Source organism: Echinococcus granulosus (assembly GCF_000524195.1).
Source record: "Echinococcus granulosus chromosome Unknown EG_S00093, whole genome shotgun sequence".
NCBI classification, from domain to species: Eukaryota; Metazoa; Platyhelminthes; class Cestoda; order Cyclophyllidea; family Taeniidae; genus Echinococcus; species Echinococcus granulosus.
This window is the reverse complement of record NW_020170473.1, coordinates 189,435-204,509: the sequence shown is the minus strand read 5'-3', so window position 1 is coordinate 204,509 and position 15,075 is coordinate 189,435. Positions and strand designations below refer to the sequence as shown.

The 15,075-nt window shown below is 42.3% G+C and overlaps 2 protein-coding genes across 2 annotated transcripts in view; one reads left to right on the top strand and one right to left on the bottom strand. All coding sequences in view use genetic code 11, as the record gives it.

Annotated features, from left to right (window-relative positions):
- The window catches only part of EGR_08014 (hypothetical protein), a gene marked incomplete at both ends in the record, with an annotated part of 3,362 nt that extends 2,480 nt beyond the window's left edge, over positions 1 to 882 (top strand). Inside the window, one exon of the mRNA XM_024497263.1 lies at positions 782 to 882. Coding sequence (XP_024348326.1) covers positions 782 to 882 — 101 coding nt within the window. The remainder of the gene's footprint in view (positions 1 to 781) is intronic.
- A 494-nt stretch (positions 883 to 1,376) lies between these two features.
- The window catches only part of EGR_08013 (Rho GTPase-activating protein), a gene marked incomplete at both ends in the record, with an annotated part of 16,088 nt that continues 2,389 nt past the window's right edge, over positions 1,377 to 15,075 (bottom strand). The window contains 20 exons of the mRNA XM_024497262.1: positions 1,377 to 1,475; positions 2,259 to 2,428; positions 2,507 to 2,747; positions 2,880 to 3,116; positions 3,191 to 3,294; positions 3,331 to 3,445; positions 3,514 to 3,639; positions 3,710 to 4,050; positions 4,139 to 4,367; positions 4,442 to 4,774; positions 4,846 to 4,950; positions 4,992 to 5,063; positions 5,617 to 5,722; positions 7,303 to 7,498; positions 7,639 to 8,005; positions 8,442 to 8,617; positions 8,705 to 8,807; positions 12,553 to 12,733; positions 13,660 to 13,807; positions 14,599 to 14,706. Coding sequence (XP_024348325.1) covers positions 1,377 to 1,475; positions 2,259 to 2,428; positions 2,507 to 2,747; positions 2,880 to 3,116; positions 3,191 to 3,294; positions 3,331 to 3,445; positions 3,514 to 3,639; positions 3,710 to 4,050; positions 4,139 to 4,367; positions 4,442 to 4,774; positions 4,846 to 4,950; positions 4,992 to 5,063; positions 5,617 to 5,722; positions 7,303 to 7,498; positions 7,639 to 8,005; positions 8,442 to 8,617; positions 8,705 to 8,807; positions 12,553 to 12,733; positions 13,660 to 13,807; positions 14,599 to 14,706 — 3,557 coding nt within the window. The remainder of the gene's footprint in view (positions 1,476 to 2,258; positions 2,429 to 2,506; positions 2,748 to 2,879; positions 3,117 to 3,190; positions 3,295 to 3,330; positions 3,446 to 3,513; positions 3,640 to 3,709; positions 4,051 to 4,138; positions 4,368 to 4,441; positions 4,775 to 4,845; positions 4,951 to 4,991; positions 5,064 to 5,616; positions 5,723 to 7,302; positions 7,499 to 7,638; positions 8,006 to 8,441; positions 8,618 to 8,704; positions 8,808 to 12,552; positions 12,734 to 13,659; positions 13,808 to 14,598; positions 14,707 to 15,075) is intronic.

Below are 15,075 nucleotides of genomic sequence, written 5' to 3'. Positions count from 1 at the left end.
ATTCACTTCCTTTGTATTCCCCGTCGATGTAAACGGAGGCCGTTTAAAATTTGGATACGATCGTCTCAAACTGTAGGCACGTTGATAGCGGTTTTGTGGGATGTTTACCAGAGTAATACGTACGCAATCCCGTGTCAGTGTAGGAATTCCTGGGAAATATTTCATCTTTTCCCTAATTTTTTTTTAAACTTTAATCAAACGCAAGTTATGTACTTAATCGTATGTTGTCCCGATGTTTGCGATCTGTATCTGCTTTCTCTCATGTTGGTGACTCCTTGATAACCCATCGATTTCTTAAGGAAGACGGCAATTTTTTATTACTATTTCCGAAATTTGAATCCACTTCATTGCTTTGTGGAGAGGTGCAGCACAGGGATGCCACTTCATTGGCGGGATTAATCACATGTTTACATAATTGCAGCTGGTATGTTGGATCCACTCGTCCTTAGTTGTTCGACGTCTCATTTTACGCATGAATGCGCCATGTGCGTGGCCTCAGGTCATCACTCCACTCCATGCTTAAGCCCGCGCCCTTCCCACCACCCCACTCTCACCGCTCTTACCTGGCAATCAAAACACGTGTCTCCTCCTCCTGCGCGGCCTATTACATCACGCCCCAAATATTGGGGAGCATTTAGCTCGGTTTCACTCTTTAATGTGCTGAGAGCTGTTGAATGAATAGCAAGACCTTTGCTTATTTATCGATAGAAATGTCATTTGAAATTGCGTAGATTATCAACATTCAGTTATATCAGCAGTCACTATGATATCTCCCTTTTAGCTATGATTGGCGGTATGGCTAACACACGCCGCTCTTGTACTTCTCAGATTGATGTGTTGCCCATCAAGATCTGTCAGATGTCATCTGCTGTGTATCATTAATGAGGAAGCGAATAAGCTGACCCAAGCTACAACAGTGATTCTGGTCCTTGTCCCAAATAAAGGTAGTTTAATCACCAAATATTTCAACAAGGGACTACAAAATTCGAATACACTTAGTTTGTTTGGCACTAGAATTTTGCCTCATAATAATGCTTTTGAGCAAAGATTGCAACCACATTTACGCTTTCTATCACAATGTAAAACATTGCTCACTTACTTGATCTTTCGTTTCTAAATCGTAAGCCCACCCGACCACTACAGGGATGGCAGTAGCACAGCGCTCTGAGTCTTCTCTGAAGTCGGAAGACGTAACAATGCTGGTGCAGAAAGTGTATTGCCGACGTACAGAAGGGCTGAGGCCATTGGCATGTGCTGGAGGCCAGACCACTCAGCGGAGGCTGTGACGGGGAGGACGGGAATGTTTGATGTGGTCTCCTCAAATTGTAGACTGAAAACTGACCCACTCCGCCCAATGACTTCAACCACTGTGGCACTTATAAGTGCGATTCTGGAACCCGTAGAGACGTTGGTTGATGTTTTCTACCTTCACCGGGAACACCCAGCTCGCTGCATAACAACTCATTCCTGTGTAACTAAAAATTTAGTGACAATATTTAAAAATTCTTGCATTTCTACCGCCATTTTGTGCTACCTGATCCAAATCAAAAGGTGTGAGGATACCAATTGTAGAGGGATTATGATACATCGAAAGGGTCCATACAATCATGTAATTGGGGACGGGAGAAGTCGCCCCGAGCATACAGAGAGGAAATATCACGTCGCCTTTACTGTAACCTCGACATGCGTGATCTTTGGTGGAATGTTGACTTCCCCACATGTCCACGTGCAAAACGCGCATTCCCACAGGAGTGAAGTCAACACATGGAAAAAGCGCTGTTAAAACGACTCAGGAGGGTAAGGATTAAAGAACCACTGCTCTAACTGGTTGTATACCTACTCTACAAACATAAATTGAGATAAACTATGTTACTAAGACCTCGTCGACAGTGCGACCATTAATCTTGGCATTCACGCATCGATATCACATTTAAGAACACAAAACACAGACCTGTAACCTCAACTCGAAAATAAGTCCTAAATAAAAGGGAGAAACAAGCCGGCAAAAGTCGATGGACTCATAAACACTCAGGATAATACAAACCATAATGTACAACAACCGCCAATCAAAATAACAAAGAAAGCCATGTACACACATAAACACACATTTACAATGACTGTGTGAAAAGAGGAGCCGCTCAGAAGTCTACTCGTTGTATGTGTGGTGAGAAGGATGAAGCTTCATTTAATTGATCACAGCTACACTGTTGCTCTACTACCGCATCGTGGCCTCCCTCGAAATTCGGTGAGGCTACTACCTTCTGACTATCGAGATCCGAAGAGGCAGAAAGAGACCGCATTATTACGTCCAAAAGGCTCCCGTCCTCATCAGAAGTTCTGTTGATGCTCTTGAGGGACTCACTCCTAGAAATAGACCCCACAGAGAGACCGGCTCGTACGAAAATATCCTCAACCGCAGTAAGAACGTCTACAAAGCATCAAAGCTGTGATAACTTGCAAAAAAATCCAATTGAAAAACAAATGAGCATGGAAGGGAATTACAAACCTTCCGCTAAGTCGTTTGAAAAATATGCCGCCCTTTTGGCGGTTTCCAAAGGGCGGAAATGGAAGTAAGACTCCTCACTGAAGTTGACGCCGTTGACGAAAAAATGCTGCACATAAGTTTCTGTTTGTGCCAGGGTGGGATGATGGGATGAAGAATTGTGATCCATATTATCGTGGTCGGCAGTGGTCTCCAAAAAACCCGCCACTAGCCATGGCCAGTGCTGTAGCATGACCTCGAGGATCTATATGTGAAAAAACAACCTTACTATTCCCGACTCTCCTCCAGTCTGAAAATACCAACATACCAACTTCCTGGACTGTAAAACCGCCTAATTTAAACAAGCCGGAAGTGTTTGAAAAAAAAATAGACAGACCTTGTTGAACTTGGGTTGAAGAGAGGAGTCTCCTCGGAAGAGAGAGGGCCCGAAGCAGATGGCGATGCATTCAAAAGAGCACTGATTAGCTTCTTCCAAAGCCGCCAAACGACGAAGATGGCCAAAAAGGAAATCCAGCGTAGCAAAACGCCAGGAGGGCATCGACTTTTCATAATTTATATTATTTACTCTATTAGAGGTGTCCAATGAAGTCAGTGGACCAGATATTGTTCGGATCTACAGTAGATTATAAATTCAGCTTCACTACCATCTACAACGACGAACTACTGGGTTACTCAAGACTTAGTTACCTTATTGAGTTTGGCAAGAATAGCTAGTAGTGCATAAGCCAGCGAAGTCTTGGTGCATCCTACGGAACTCTCTGGAACAATAGAGGCCAGTGGTCCCCACGAGACTATAAAGATAGTTTTTTGTGTATAAATAGATATACCTGGATCAAAAATGGGTTCAGGAAGGCGGCGGAAGAAAGTCTTGATCACACCAGTCAAAGCTCGAATATCTCTCCAAGTATCGAGGTGAAGCATTGCGTTGGGATCAAGGGATGTCTAGAGGGGATAAATTTATACATTGATTTATAAAGCGCGAGAGAGAGGACATAAAAATCGTCACGTACCAAATTGGCGAGGCAAACAAATCGATTTATTTCCTTCTGCCTTCCTGGAGCGCGATACAGCCCGACGTGGTGCAAACCATGAAGTTCAAGTGCAATCACCATAGTGTGTAGGATAAGGGGAACTCCCTACATTATAGAGTAATTAGTACGCATCCTCTCACTACAGAGCTACGATTTAACGAAAAATTAAACATACGGGATAATCGGGGCTAGGGGTTTGGTTCTCGAGGGGAGCACCAAAAACAGGACCGGGGTTGTTGAGGTCGGAGAAATCCGGTGGCTCGCCAATGATCGCAGCAATTCGACGAGCCAGTTCCTCCGGATTAGAGGGGGGCGGAGGAGGGGCAGGGGTGGTGAGCGTGGGAGCTGCCCGAGAGTTGCTAAGAGCATTTGCGATGCCCTTGAAGAAGGGAGCAGCAGCGGAGGAAAGGAAGCGGAATCGCGATGTTCCATCCACCCCAACTGTATCATTCGTGTCAACCAAACGCTCCGCTGTCGTTATGAAAGTAGGATCCTCTCTACCGCACGAAGCTCCCTCTGAAATGCCACCAGATATGGTTTATTGGCTTCATGTGATCTAATAGATAGACATTGTATGGAATGTGGATGTCGCTTCACAACGCACCATTCAGTTTGCCTCTAGCAAGTTTCCCTTCTTGATGGCTGCATTCAGCAGCAAATCTTCGACGCATAGCTGAGTCTGGAAGGCTTTTTCGAGTGCGGCGAAGAGTGCCACTACCGCCACCACCATTAGGAGAGGGATGATATACAGCTAACCCGGTATGCAGTGAAAGGGAGTAGGAGAGGCCTGATGAATCTGGTGGATTATTCTCTTTACACACTCCACCATACCGCTACACAAGTAAATGGTTAAAATATTTCTTCGACCCAAAGCCTAACACGCACTCCTGCGACAACTAAGCTTTACCTGGCACAAGCTGAGTGCCGAAGCGGCTGCCTGTCTGTTGGAGAATATGGCAGTGATTTGCGTTCCTCCATTGTCCTCGTGCTCGAATAAGTAACACTGAAGATCGTCAACGGCATTTGCCTCGGACTCAAACATCTCTGAAGGCGAACAATGAAGTCTATAGGCTGATGAGGACGAAGAGCCCCAAGTGGGCAAATCGGAAGGGAGATGACGAAGGTTAGACCACTGAAGACCATGTAACGGAAGCACAATACGACTGGATGAGACACCGTCTGGAGTGAAGGGATCCACAACATTTGCCAGTGAAGAGTCGTCGTGGCAAAACCGAACAGGCTGTAAAAATCGTTTGATTTTGAGTCACACTGTCATTTATTCAAATCTATAACAGAATGGAAGAGACATACGGTACTCTTTTTGAAGCTGTGGCAGTCGTTAGAAGCCAATATGAATAGAACAAAACCATTTCCAATGTAGATGTAGAACCGTCTCCATATGGCAGGAGTTAATGCCTACGATGTTGAACAGATTAATCAAAACGATTACAACAAACCCTTCCGTCAATTTTTGCGACTTTGCAAAGACACTGCTCCGACTTGTAGAAACTCGGTTCGGTGTTTAGAGCCTGTAATAGTAAAAAAGAGCAATAAAATATTGTTGTAAGATAAAATTGCATTGGAAGCCTTAATATGAACAGCCCGATTTTTAAACGATTGGAACTGCTACAAGGATTAATCAGAGTAAAATAATTGGGGAAGACTAAGCCCATTCAGCTCACAATACATGCAACACTCTGGATTCGAAGAAGACGAGGCCTTTTGAGTCTTCTGACAAGACAGATGTCATCAAGTGGCTTAAGAGGCAGAGGTATGGCAAGCAAATAAACATTCGGTTTCAGTCTTAGTCTAAGTGAAAGAAGTCAATCATGCTCCCATAGCACCTACTAGCAAGACAAAAATATGACCCACCGAGGGCATACACCTTGAACTAGGTGGGATAAACCATATATTTATCAGGCTTGTGTTGTCAAGGGGAATATTAAACTTAAATTCACGAGCAGATGAGATTTATCACAAAATGAATGTTAAGTAGCCAGAGTTTGAGGGCATAGTACATTAGAGGATACTTTTCGAATAAACCCAGGCACTTAAAGAACTTTAGGTAAGCCACAGACATACTTCACCATGAGCAAACCCCTTCAGGAGCCGATAGCGAGATTGTCGACTGGCTTCAGCAGTGCGTAAATCATCTGCATTTTTAGCCGAAGGTAGGTCATCGTTGCGTCTGGTAGAGCGTTGACGACGCCATGCATTTAATGGTTTTTGAAGAGACGTTGAAGCAGCCGAAGAACATGCCGATGTCAAGGTCGGTTCAGGGTCCAGACAATGAATACGCGGTACAAGCGATTTCCGTTTGATTTTACGTGGTGGAGGAGATACAGCATCCGTAAATGGAGAGGAGATAAACGGAGAATGTGAATAAATACTCGGTGTCGACGAAACTTTTAAAAAACTTGTCAAGCGACGACGGAAGCAACGAGCCAGCTGAAAATCGCCGGACATTTTTCAGGCGACTGAATTAGGAATCTTGACGACCACTACTCAAGGCGCCGCGGACAACTTCCACGCAGAGCCAATAAAAAAGAGGCACTGACACGTACGCACTGGCGCGTCTAATAAGTTTCCACCTATAACTTTGCCAGAATCTATTGCTACTTTTCCTTAAATGGGGAAAACTAAATTCACAGCCCTTGGTATCATCTAAAACCCGGCAACATAATGAAAATTCTACGTAACTCTCAGCCAAAGGTTAGGCAGACGATAAGTTAAAGAGTTCATGATGCACTATACGGACTAACGAATGAAGGTTGATCCTGTTCTAGCCTTGGTAAGTGGGCCGACCAAAAACACCTACAAGAGCGAAAAAGGTGGCAATAATCAAAGTCAACAACGAATATGTCCAACTTCATTCGAAGCCCAGGAGAAAGTCATCTATTCGAGCATCATATTATCGCCATGAAGTAACAACACGAAATGAAGTTGACATTGACCAGACTTCGGTTCTCAACGACATTTCTTGCTCGCTTTTAGGTGTGTTTGGGCCTAAGCACTTAGCACTCGAAGGTGGAATGCAGACGACGGTTTGATCAACTTGAGCAGCCTGGAAACATGTATCAGTGATTGGGAAAAGTTACTAACGAGAGAGTATTGCTCTTGAGCGAGCCATCATCACAAGCAGGCAGATGGACAAGTTGGCACCGAGCTTATTGTTCTGCTCAAATACTCTAGAACAAATATTACAGGTAATTTACAAACATGACAATTTCAAGATATTAGGTTAGTTCCCAGTATATGTGCAATCGCTTTGTTGTCAAAAGGTACAAGTGTAAAACTAAATTTTGAGAGAAATGGTTTTAACTGTAGTAGCAAGCCGTTTAATTGACTTCAGACTACGAAATGAAAACCCAAATGAAAGAGGTGGACATAACGATAAGCGATAAGGATGCCATAAGAAGCCAAAGGGAATTGCAAAACGTATTACAAGACCTTTCGGGTCATAAATTCGACGCCAAATAGAGCTATGCGACCGGGGCGTGCGGACAGTGGGTGAACATGACCATGAAAATGCAACTAGCTGTACCTTTTATGTGATAGAGCTAATTAAACTCATTCATAATAGGGCGACAATCAGTTCGTGGCTGATGAACACAAGCAAGCATAAATTCGCACGATGCTGGTTACAAACGTATGTTAACCTCTTACATGGTAAGGCAGCATCAGACAAACGGTGCGATACATTTCAAATACGATGAGAATCACATTAAGAAAATGTAACATTGAAGTGACTAAGCTTGGCAGACCCACCGTGTTTGATCGGTATCAGAGAGTGTAAGTGTGGTGTTAGCCAGCAAAGGAAGGTGGCGAAGGGAAGAGGAAATTTCATTTCGTCCTAATAAGCTGCATTTATCAGAGGCAGTGTTTCCAAAATCCCCGTGGTCTTGGGCAGAGGGAACTGTTAACTCATCCATGTAAGCTGATAAGTTTGTGAAACGTGGTTCACCTAGAATTGAAAAAGTCCTCAATTATTGGCTCGTTTACCACTCTGCCACATTTCACATTAACAGAGAAGAATGACAAAAAACGAACCGGAAGTAGGTTTATGCTGCAAAAGCGGTGGTGAGAGTGGACTACAAAACGTACGGAAACCGCTGCTTTTTTCGGTCTGAAGAAGAGGGGAGGAGATTTTACGTCGAACGGAGAGCTTGGGCAAAAAGGTGGGTTGGGGAGGGGTCACGTGCGGGACGGTGAAAGAGAGGTGTGCGGGGAGGAAACGGGGTCCATCGCTTGCCCCCGGCGTTGTCCTGATGCTCCTGTCGCGCACTAACGGCGACGACGATAATGACGTCACGGAGGAGGAGGAAGGGTAAGCCTGACGTCGTACAAGCCGTGGAGTGGGTGCTGGTGGTGCAGATGACTCTCGATGCACCACCTTCAATGCGGAGTCGAAAGCAGAAATCATATTGTCAAGAGATTCATGGAGCATGTGAGTCCCCTCTGAGGCCTTTTTCTATAAGCATGAGAATAGAGAAATAGAGCAACATTTTACAAGTCCCTTGGGCGTTCTTTCTTTCAGTGTCAATAATAAATAGAAATTTGGAGTGGGTTAAACTTGCCTGCATTGCAATAGCACACACCACGTTAATTATGCAGGAAAGAATAAACATCATAAGACCACCTCTGCTGTTCACTTACAATCTAGTACACCAGATATAACCAAAGATGCAGGCATATTGGATATAGTTCATCACAATTTAAAAAAAATAGACACTGCGAAAAAGTGACCAGTGAAAATTGAGAAGGAATACGGTGTTCCGACTAGTTGGGATGATGAAGTGGAATTGAACAGTGTAATGTCTGCAAGGTGGTGCAGCTATAAAGGGACACCATGATTATCAGCGATGACGAAATGGAAATAGCTACTTAAAAGATATTAGTGCACATACATCGTATGCGGAGGAAGAAGAACGAGGTGAAGGCTCTGTGACGTAATTGGAATCTTTCGAGAAGAGAAGAGCTTGACGTCGGAGACCACGAGGACTCACCAGGTAGCCGTCCGCAGCGCTTGTTAAAGAATAATCCTGCCTTAATTGGAGTCGCAGATCAGACGGTACTGGTGGTACTGGAAGGAAAAAAATTAGAATAAACTCGTATAATGGGGTTTCCGATCTACCTAAATTAGGGATGAATTTCCAAAACGAGAACACACCATTGACTCGACCAAAAGCATCATTACGTTGTTGCATCTCAAGAGGAGATGAACTCCGGCTACCTTGCAGCAGTTCAACCCTCGTTGCAGGAGCATTTTCACGCTAAAAGACCAAGTGAAGCAGACCTAGGCGAGCCAATTGTGCGCATTCTGGCAAGGGTTAAAAAAGTGAAATTACTGCGCATTACATATTATTTAATGAGCACGACATTTTCGAAAAATAAAAATTAAACCATTTCAGGTACAATGACTGTACCTAAAGGAAAGATGGTTTGTATTCCAAAATGAGAAGGCATTCAAAACGTTAAATGTGTAACACAACGGACCCATTTTAGCAATGAATAGTTTTCACGATACATCGACTAAATTCACAGTTCCACCAAAATGTATAATTACTCCATTTATACCCAAAGGAGTTAAAAATGTCACCCTCTCAAACTCAAACCCTTCAAGCCCCACCTGCGTATATTCTCTCATCTCAAGAGTGTCACCAAACAAGTCAAGCTGCTCAAACTGGAGATCTAACCAACTTTGTCAAAACCTCTGCAGGATCCATCTTCTAACTTGAGTCTCCAGTCAATCGACACGACCGTTGGCTAAATTGTTTTTCGCCCAACTAACTAAATGGGCATTTGGGTCAATGGTTGGGAAAATACGATGGCAATAACGACAAAGACAATAGAGATACTGATGATAAATATGGATTGGGATGAAAGCATTCATACTCGTGTCTATCCAAACGTAAGCCTTAAGCTTACATGGATTCAGTATACGAAGGGTTTGGGTTAGCTACAGCCCAAGGCGTCGGTCGGTAGACGAGCACGGCCCCCCATATCGCTAAGACCTGCCTAAGGATAGTTGTTTATCTACGTTGGCAAATGCTCAGTTGGCAATGCGTCTCCAATTCACACCATTTGTCTCCCCAAAGCCTAACTTTAGAGTCTCGTGGCAGAGAGAGGGGCAGGGTTATTAATGATACGCCAACCTTTGCAAATACAAGTTTGACTAGTTACTACCAGGGTGATGTAATCGCTTCCCGAGATATTCACTTATTCCCACTTAATTTGAGGTGTACCACATGTGGTCAAAAGGCGGAAATTATTTTTCTTGCGTTTTTTGTCGTAAGGTACGGTATTCCCATGAACCCCACTTCGCACACTTTTGGCCATATCATTAAACTTTAACGAATCAAATAACACGTCTTGGAGAATTACTTGCAAATGGAAATGGATTTCAAACTGCTGAACAACTGTTTCTGCTTCCACCATTCAGCAGTTGGACTGAGGAAAAAATTGAACAATTCAAGAACTAACAGTGCAGTGAGCCAGATAAGCAAATGGTGGCGGGTTGATGGAATCAAATCAGGAGTTCATTTCTTGCAAAAAAATGAATGCGAATTTGCCAACAAAAGGAACCATTTTTAAGGAACGATGACGGAATTCGTAAAAAAAAGTGCCTATGACTCAAACTGTTCTCATGTAGACAGCAAAATGATTTAACGTTAAGCATAGTCTTCGCCAAAAACTGTATAATTTAAAAATAAGGCATTTTGTCAACACCTTATCAATGATGCGCCTATTTTTGTACCTAAGAAACCGCATCAAAAGGGCTCGTAGAATATCGAGTCAGCAGACAACGACTCCTCCCATGGACTTAAGAAATGACAGCATGGTTTTTCAGCCGATGAACAAGATACCGTTTCAAATTCCAAAAATTCAAAATTCTCGGGGTTTGAAACATTAAATAGCAGTGAAAAGCGGACAACTGGTCAACCCCGTGCCGATGTCCGAAGAGTACACAAATAACAAATTAGGTCACACACATGAATACATGCTGCGATCAGGTCGAGTAAAGACGAAAATGACTTATGCTCAAAGAAGAAATCATATTGAATTCGTAGTTTCAACAATCGTAGGCACTAAAGTCACCATATTCACCATCAATACTTGAAAGTTTAAATTACACCCTGGAGTGAAACGGTAATGTACGAGGAACCAGTACACAATGGGATTTACGCAATTAAAATGGTTAGTAGACTTTGAACCTCGAGGAGAAAAACGAATGGAATAAGGAATGTAGATCGCCTCAAATATGTACATTAGAACGCTAGTTTGAGCACACCAGATTATATCACTAGTCAAGATAGCCTTGCGTGCATGCACGATTCCATAGTGCACAAATAATTGGTTTGAAAAGCAACCAATCTTGCTCCGGAACGCGATTGTAGACTTCTAATGTGCATGACACTGCGACAAATGTTGATTACGCGTAAAGCGTAGGCGTCAAAGTGATACGCCACTACTTTCCGTAACTTTTGCCCACAAGATAATTTCAAGGTGGCAAAAGAATTAACTAGAATACGAATCCAAGGAAAAAATATCGCTACAGCTAAGACTCTGAAGGTCCCCGGGGAAAGACAAGGTTACTGGAAAGAAAACTAGCCCCTATGAAAATGGAACTCACAATGGACGAATGGAAAGACGTCAAGCCAAAACACTCAATTATTTGAAATATACGATAAGCATTATAGGAAGACAATCAAAGGGCACCATGAAGTGAGGGTAGGTAAACACAAGGAACAGAAGGAGTTAGACACGAACAGATCCAGAGCATTTTGCTGAGCCTAAGAAGAACCGGTACAAACTGGTAAATAAAAGGAAATAAAAGCAACGGCCTTTGTTACAATCAACTGGCGACTGGTTAAATTAACCAAATAAGTTGGAGCGGATTTATGGTACAAATTATTTCCAGGAAGCCCACTACAACGTTTTATGCAATGATCAGTAAATATTTCCCAAAGAGACGTAAGCTAAGCGTGGCCACCACTTCCCCAAAACGTCTTGCGCACAGTCACGTAAAACCCAGAAAACGGTGGTTAACCAATGGCATTATCACCAAAGACAGCAGTATCTACTCCACCACATCCCAGTGTGCAAATCCCATCACAAGTCAGTTTTGCCATATGAGACATGGACTCTTGATTCACTACTTATAACTACTTCCAGAAAAGGACCTCCCTTTGCACACCCTTCAATTATATCGCATCAAGCAAATAGATTTGTCACAACTGCTAGGATATTAACAAGAAATTCAGGGTGAACGATTCCGTCTGTAGTGCATCAAAAAAGCCTGGGATGTTGGATCGTTTGAGAGTAACTATTCATATTTCCACACCCCTAACGCTATTGAATATAGAAGCCAATTCACATTACAAGTCAGTTGACCAAAAAGCTAAAGGCGGGGCGATTTTATAAGGTACTTGAATATACTGAGAAACAAATTGATGGCCTTTGAAACTTACTGTCATTCATTTAAGTGGAGCACATCTGTCCATTTGCCTACCAACCTTCAATTGACGTAGACGCAAACAAACTGTTCCATCACTCACACTAAACATTACTACAATCTCATAGCGCATTAACCCTTAATTATTTTTATCAATAATGACGCGTCATTCTTCATCACCGTCAAGAACACAGCATCTTCCTGAACCTGATGCAACTGCCCCTTGAATGAATCGTTACCAGGTTCACTTTACTTAAATCACTTCCAACCACTTTGCTCCACCATCGCGTCTTCATTCATCAATTGCTGTACAACAACTTTGACGAGAAGTCTCTGCAGCCTTGGAACCGGATTAAACTCAGCTCGTAAGGCAGACAAGCTTAAGTCACACCCAACAGATTAAAAGGATAGTTGATGAGGTTTCAAAGTAACAAGAAAGTAGTACAGATCCTAATAGAGTACTACACCAACAGATAGACGTGTGCCTACAAATCATTGCATTGTGGTATGTCGAAAACTGCAATAACTTCTTGTCCGTCTGATAAAGCTCAAAATACACTCACCTTAGAGCGGAAGTGTGAGGGATTTGCGCTTGCGGCTGAGGATTTAGAAGGTGAATTACATGATAGGACCCCATCAAGATTGTACCGAGAAGAGGATGCAGGACCGGGAACAAAGGAGTCATCGTTGTTTACAGTCGCAGCTTCTTCAGGCTCAATCACGGATATTTCTGCTGTAAAGCCACTACGTAAAAAGGTAAGAGATTCCACTGAAAATGAGAGGCAGCTTCCGCTGATTGTAGCATTAAAAGTGAATAATAAAAGATCAATGCTGAGTCATATTCCGCGAAAATCGAGGTAATTTTTACTCATCAACCAGCACTGACTTTATTTGTGTGGATGAAGGGGTTGAGGAAAATGAAATTGGTAAATAACTACTACCAAGAAAGGATGATTTTTAAACAACAGTTGGAAATGTCAACTTGCCCATCCGCGTCACTTAGAGGTGTAATGATTTATTCCAAAGATAATTCGATGAAAAGCCATATAATAGCAGCTAAATTATGCTCATAGCTGCATTTGTATTACCGATTTGGCTTGATAATATCGATACAAATTTTGCCAGCATGAGATGACACTTCTAAGCGAAAAAATTTTTAATAATCCCTCAACAACATATCTCATAGGACCAAGTTGTTGCCGCCTGTCCCCATATGACCAATCAAAGAATAACTATAATATATTAAAAAAGATAATCAAAATCAGGCATATCAGAGTGCTCAGCATGTGCGCTTTCTAACATCATCATACAACAGTATAAAACAGTTAGACAAGAGCACCCAATGAAAACACTATTAAGAAATAATGCTAAAACTAGCTCTCGCTAATAAATTCACTGGTTATGTGACATCAGACCAACAACATTGAGTGGTGCATAAAGTGGCCACGGCTTAACAATTAAACCATCAGACACGTGGCATGCGCTGGCGCTCAGACACACAGATAGTAGGGCGAAGTCCACAGAATGTTGACATGATGTGCGCCACTTGGAACTCAGTAGCCCAATTCACAGTCAAGTCTCTATTTTGTTATTGTTGGAATGTGGGTTGTGGTTACGATAGTGAGAGAGATATTTCGATAGAAACTGGAGTTCTAGATTGCTTATCTAACCTAGTGCGCCGAATCATGTTGGAAACTTGAAGGAAAGAGAGTCCATTAATTGGTTGCTGATTGACGGCTTGTAAAATACTACCGCATTTAAGACCAGCGAGCTCAGCAGTCCCACCTTGGCGAACTTTTGAAATTACGATGCGAGGACCTGAAAGACATGAAGCAGCGATGATGCAAGGCAGTAAAATAGATAAGTTGATTTAACCTTAGATTATGCCTAAAAACTCAACAACAATTACTGCAAAAACCATCACTAGGTATTTTAGAGAATTGCCAAAGTACAAAAATAGTGATGTAAGTAGTTATAATTGATTAATTAAAATTGCCCAAAAGGATCAACGGATTGCATTTTGACAGCCTTATTAAAGAGAGGAACCCAGAAGAGATAACGGATGCATTTACCATCCTGTGAAGTCATTAAAAAATTGACCATCTTCGTGGCAAAGGGCACGCCAGATGAAACTAAAACTATGCGATTATTCATTTTGAAAAGTGCATGGAAAGGGGAAGAATTTTGCTCAGCTTGGTTATCAAAATTTAGTGCGGTCTGAATATAAGTAAGTGACATCTGGTCTTAAATGCAATAGGTAGACATCAAAATTTAAATAAGTCAAAAACCATGAATTCCATTTCATAATTAAATGTATGACGACAAATAATAAGAAAATTCTATTTTCGAAAAAAACAGGACAAATATGTGTAACATTTGTAGAAGGGGTGGAAAACGCCAAGATCAAACAACCTGAAGCATTAGCAGTGATGTCACCGATCCATGCATCATAACAAAGGTATCAAAAGACTAGAACACGATATCAAGTAGTACTGCTTTAAGGAAACCTAGGTGGTTAGCATTATAGTTGTATCAACAAGATTTCAGTTAGACAGTGTTTAAAGGAAAGAGTAATTACTGCACGAAAGGGAGTTAAATAAGCTACTCACCCTGCGACTTAATTGAGAATTCAAAACCAATCGGTCCACGAGGAATGACGATGGTGACCGCATCTCTAACTTTTGCAGGAGCTGAGGAGAGGGGTGTCGACATTAAATCTACAAGGCAGTTTCAAATAAACAAGAACGGCCCCATCTAATAAAAAAATTCAGAAACAATTTTAGGAGGAATTGATATTGGCGTGATTAAACCGAAAAGGGGACAGAAGAAAAACCGGAACGGCCTTAGTAGCACAACTCAAACAGCTCTTAACATTGCGTGTATGCATTTTGGTGATCCTCTTAAAGATGCCTTAGACGTGGCATTGAAGAGGACTTGAATTAGAAGATGCGGACGAACAAATGTTGGTGGCAACATGGACACAAGGATTAGCACCTACCCTACCACGAGTCATGCAAGATTTATAAAATGAATTGGTAAACCTTCTGGGACAGACGAGACCACTACAAGCAACTCTCCAAGTAAAC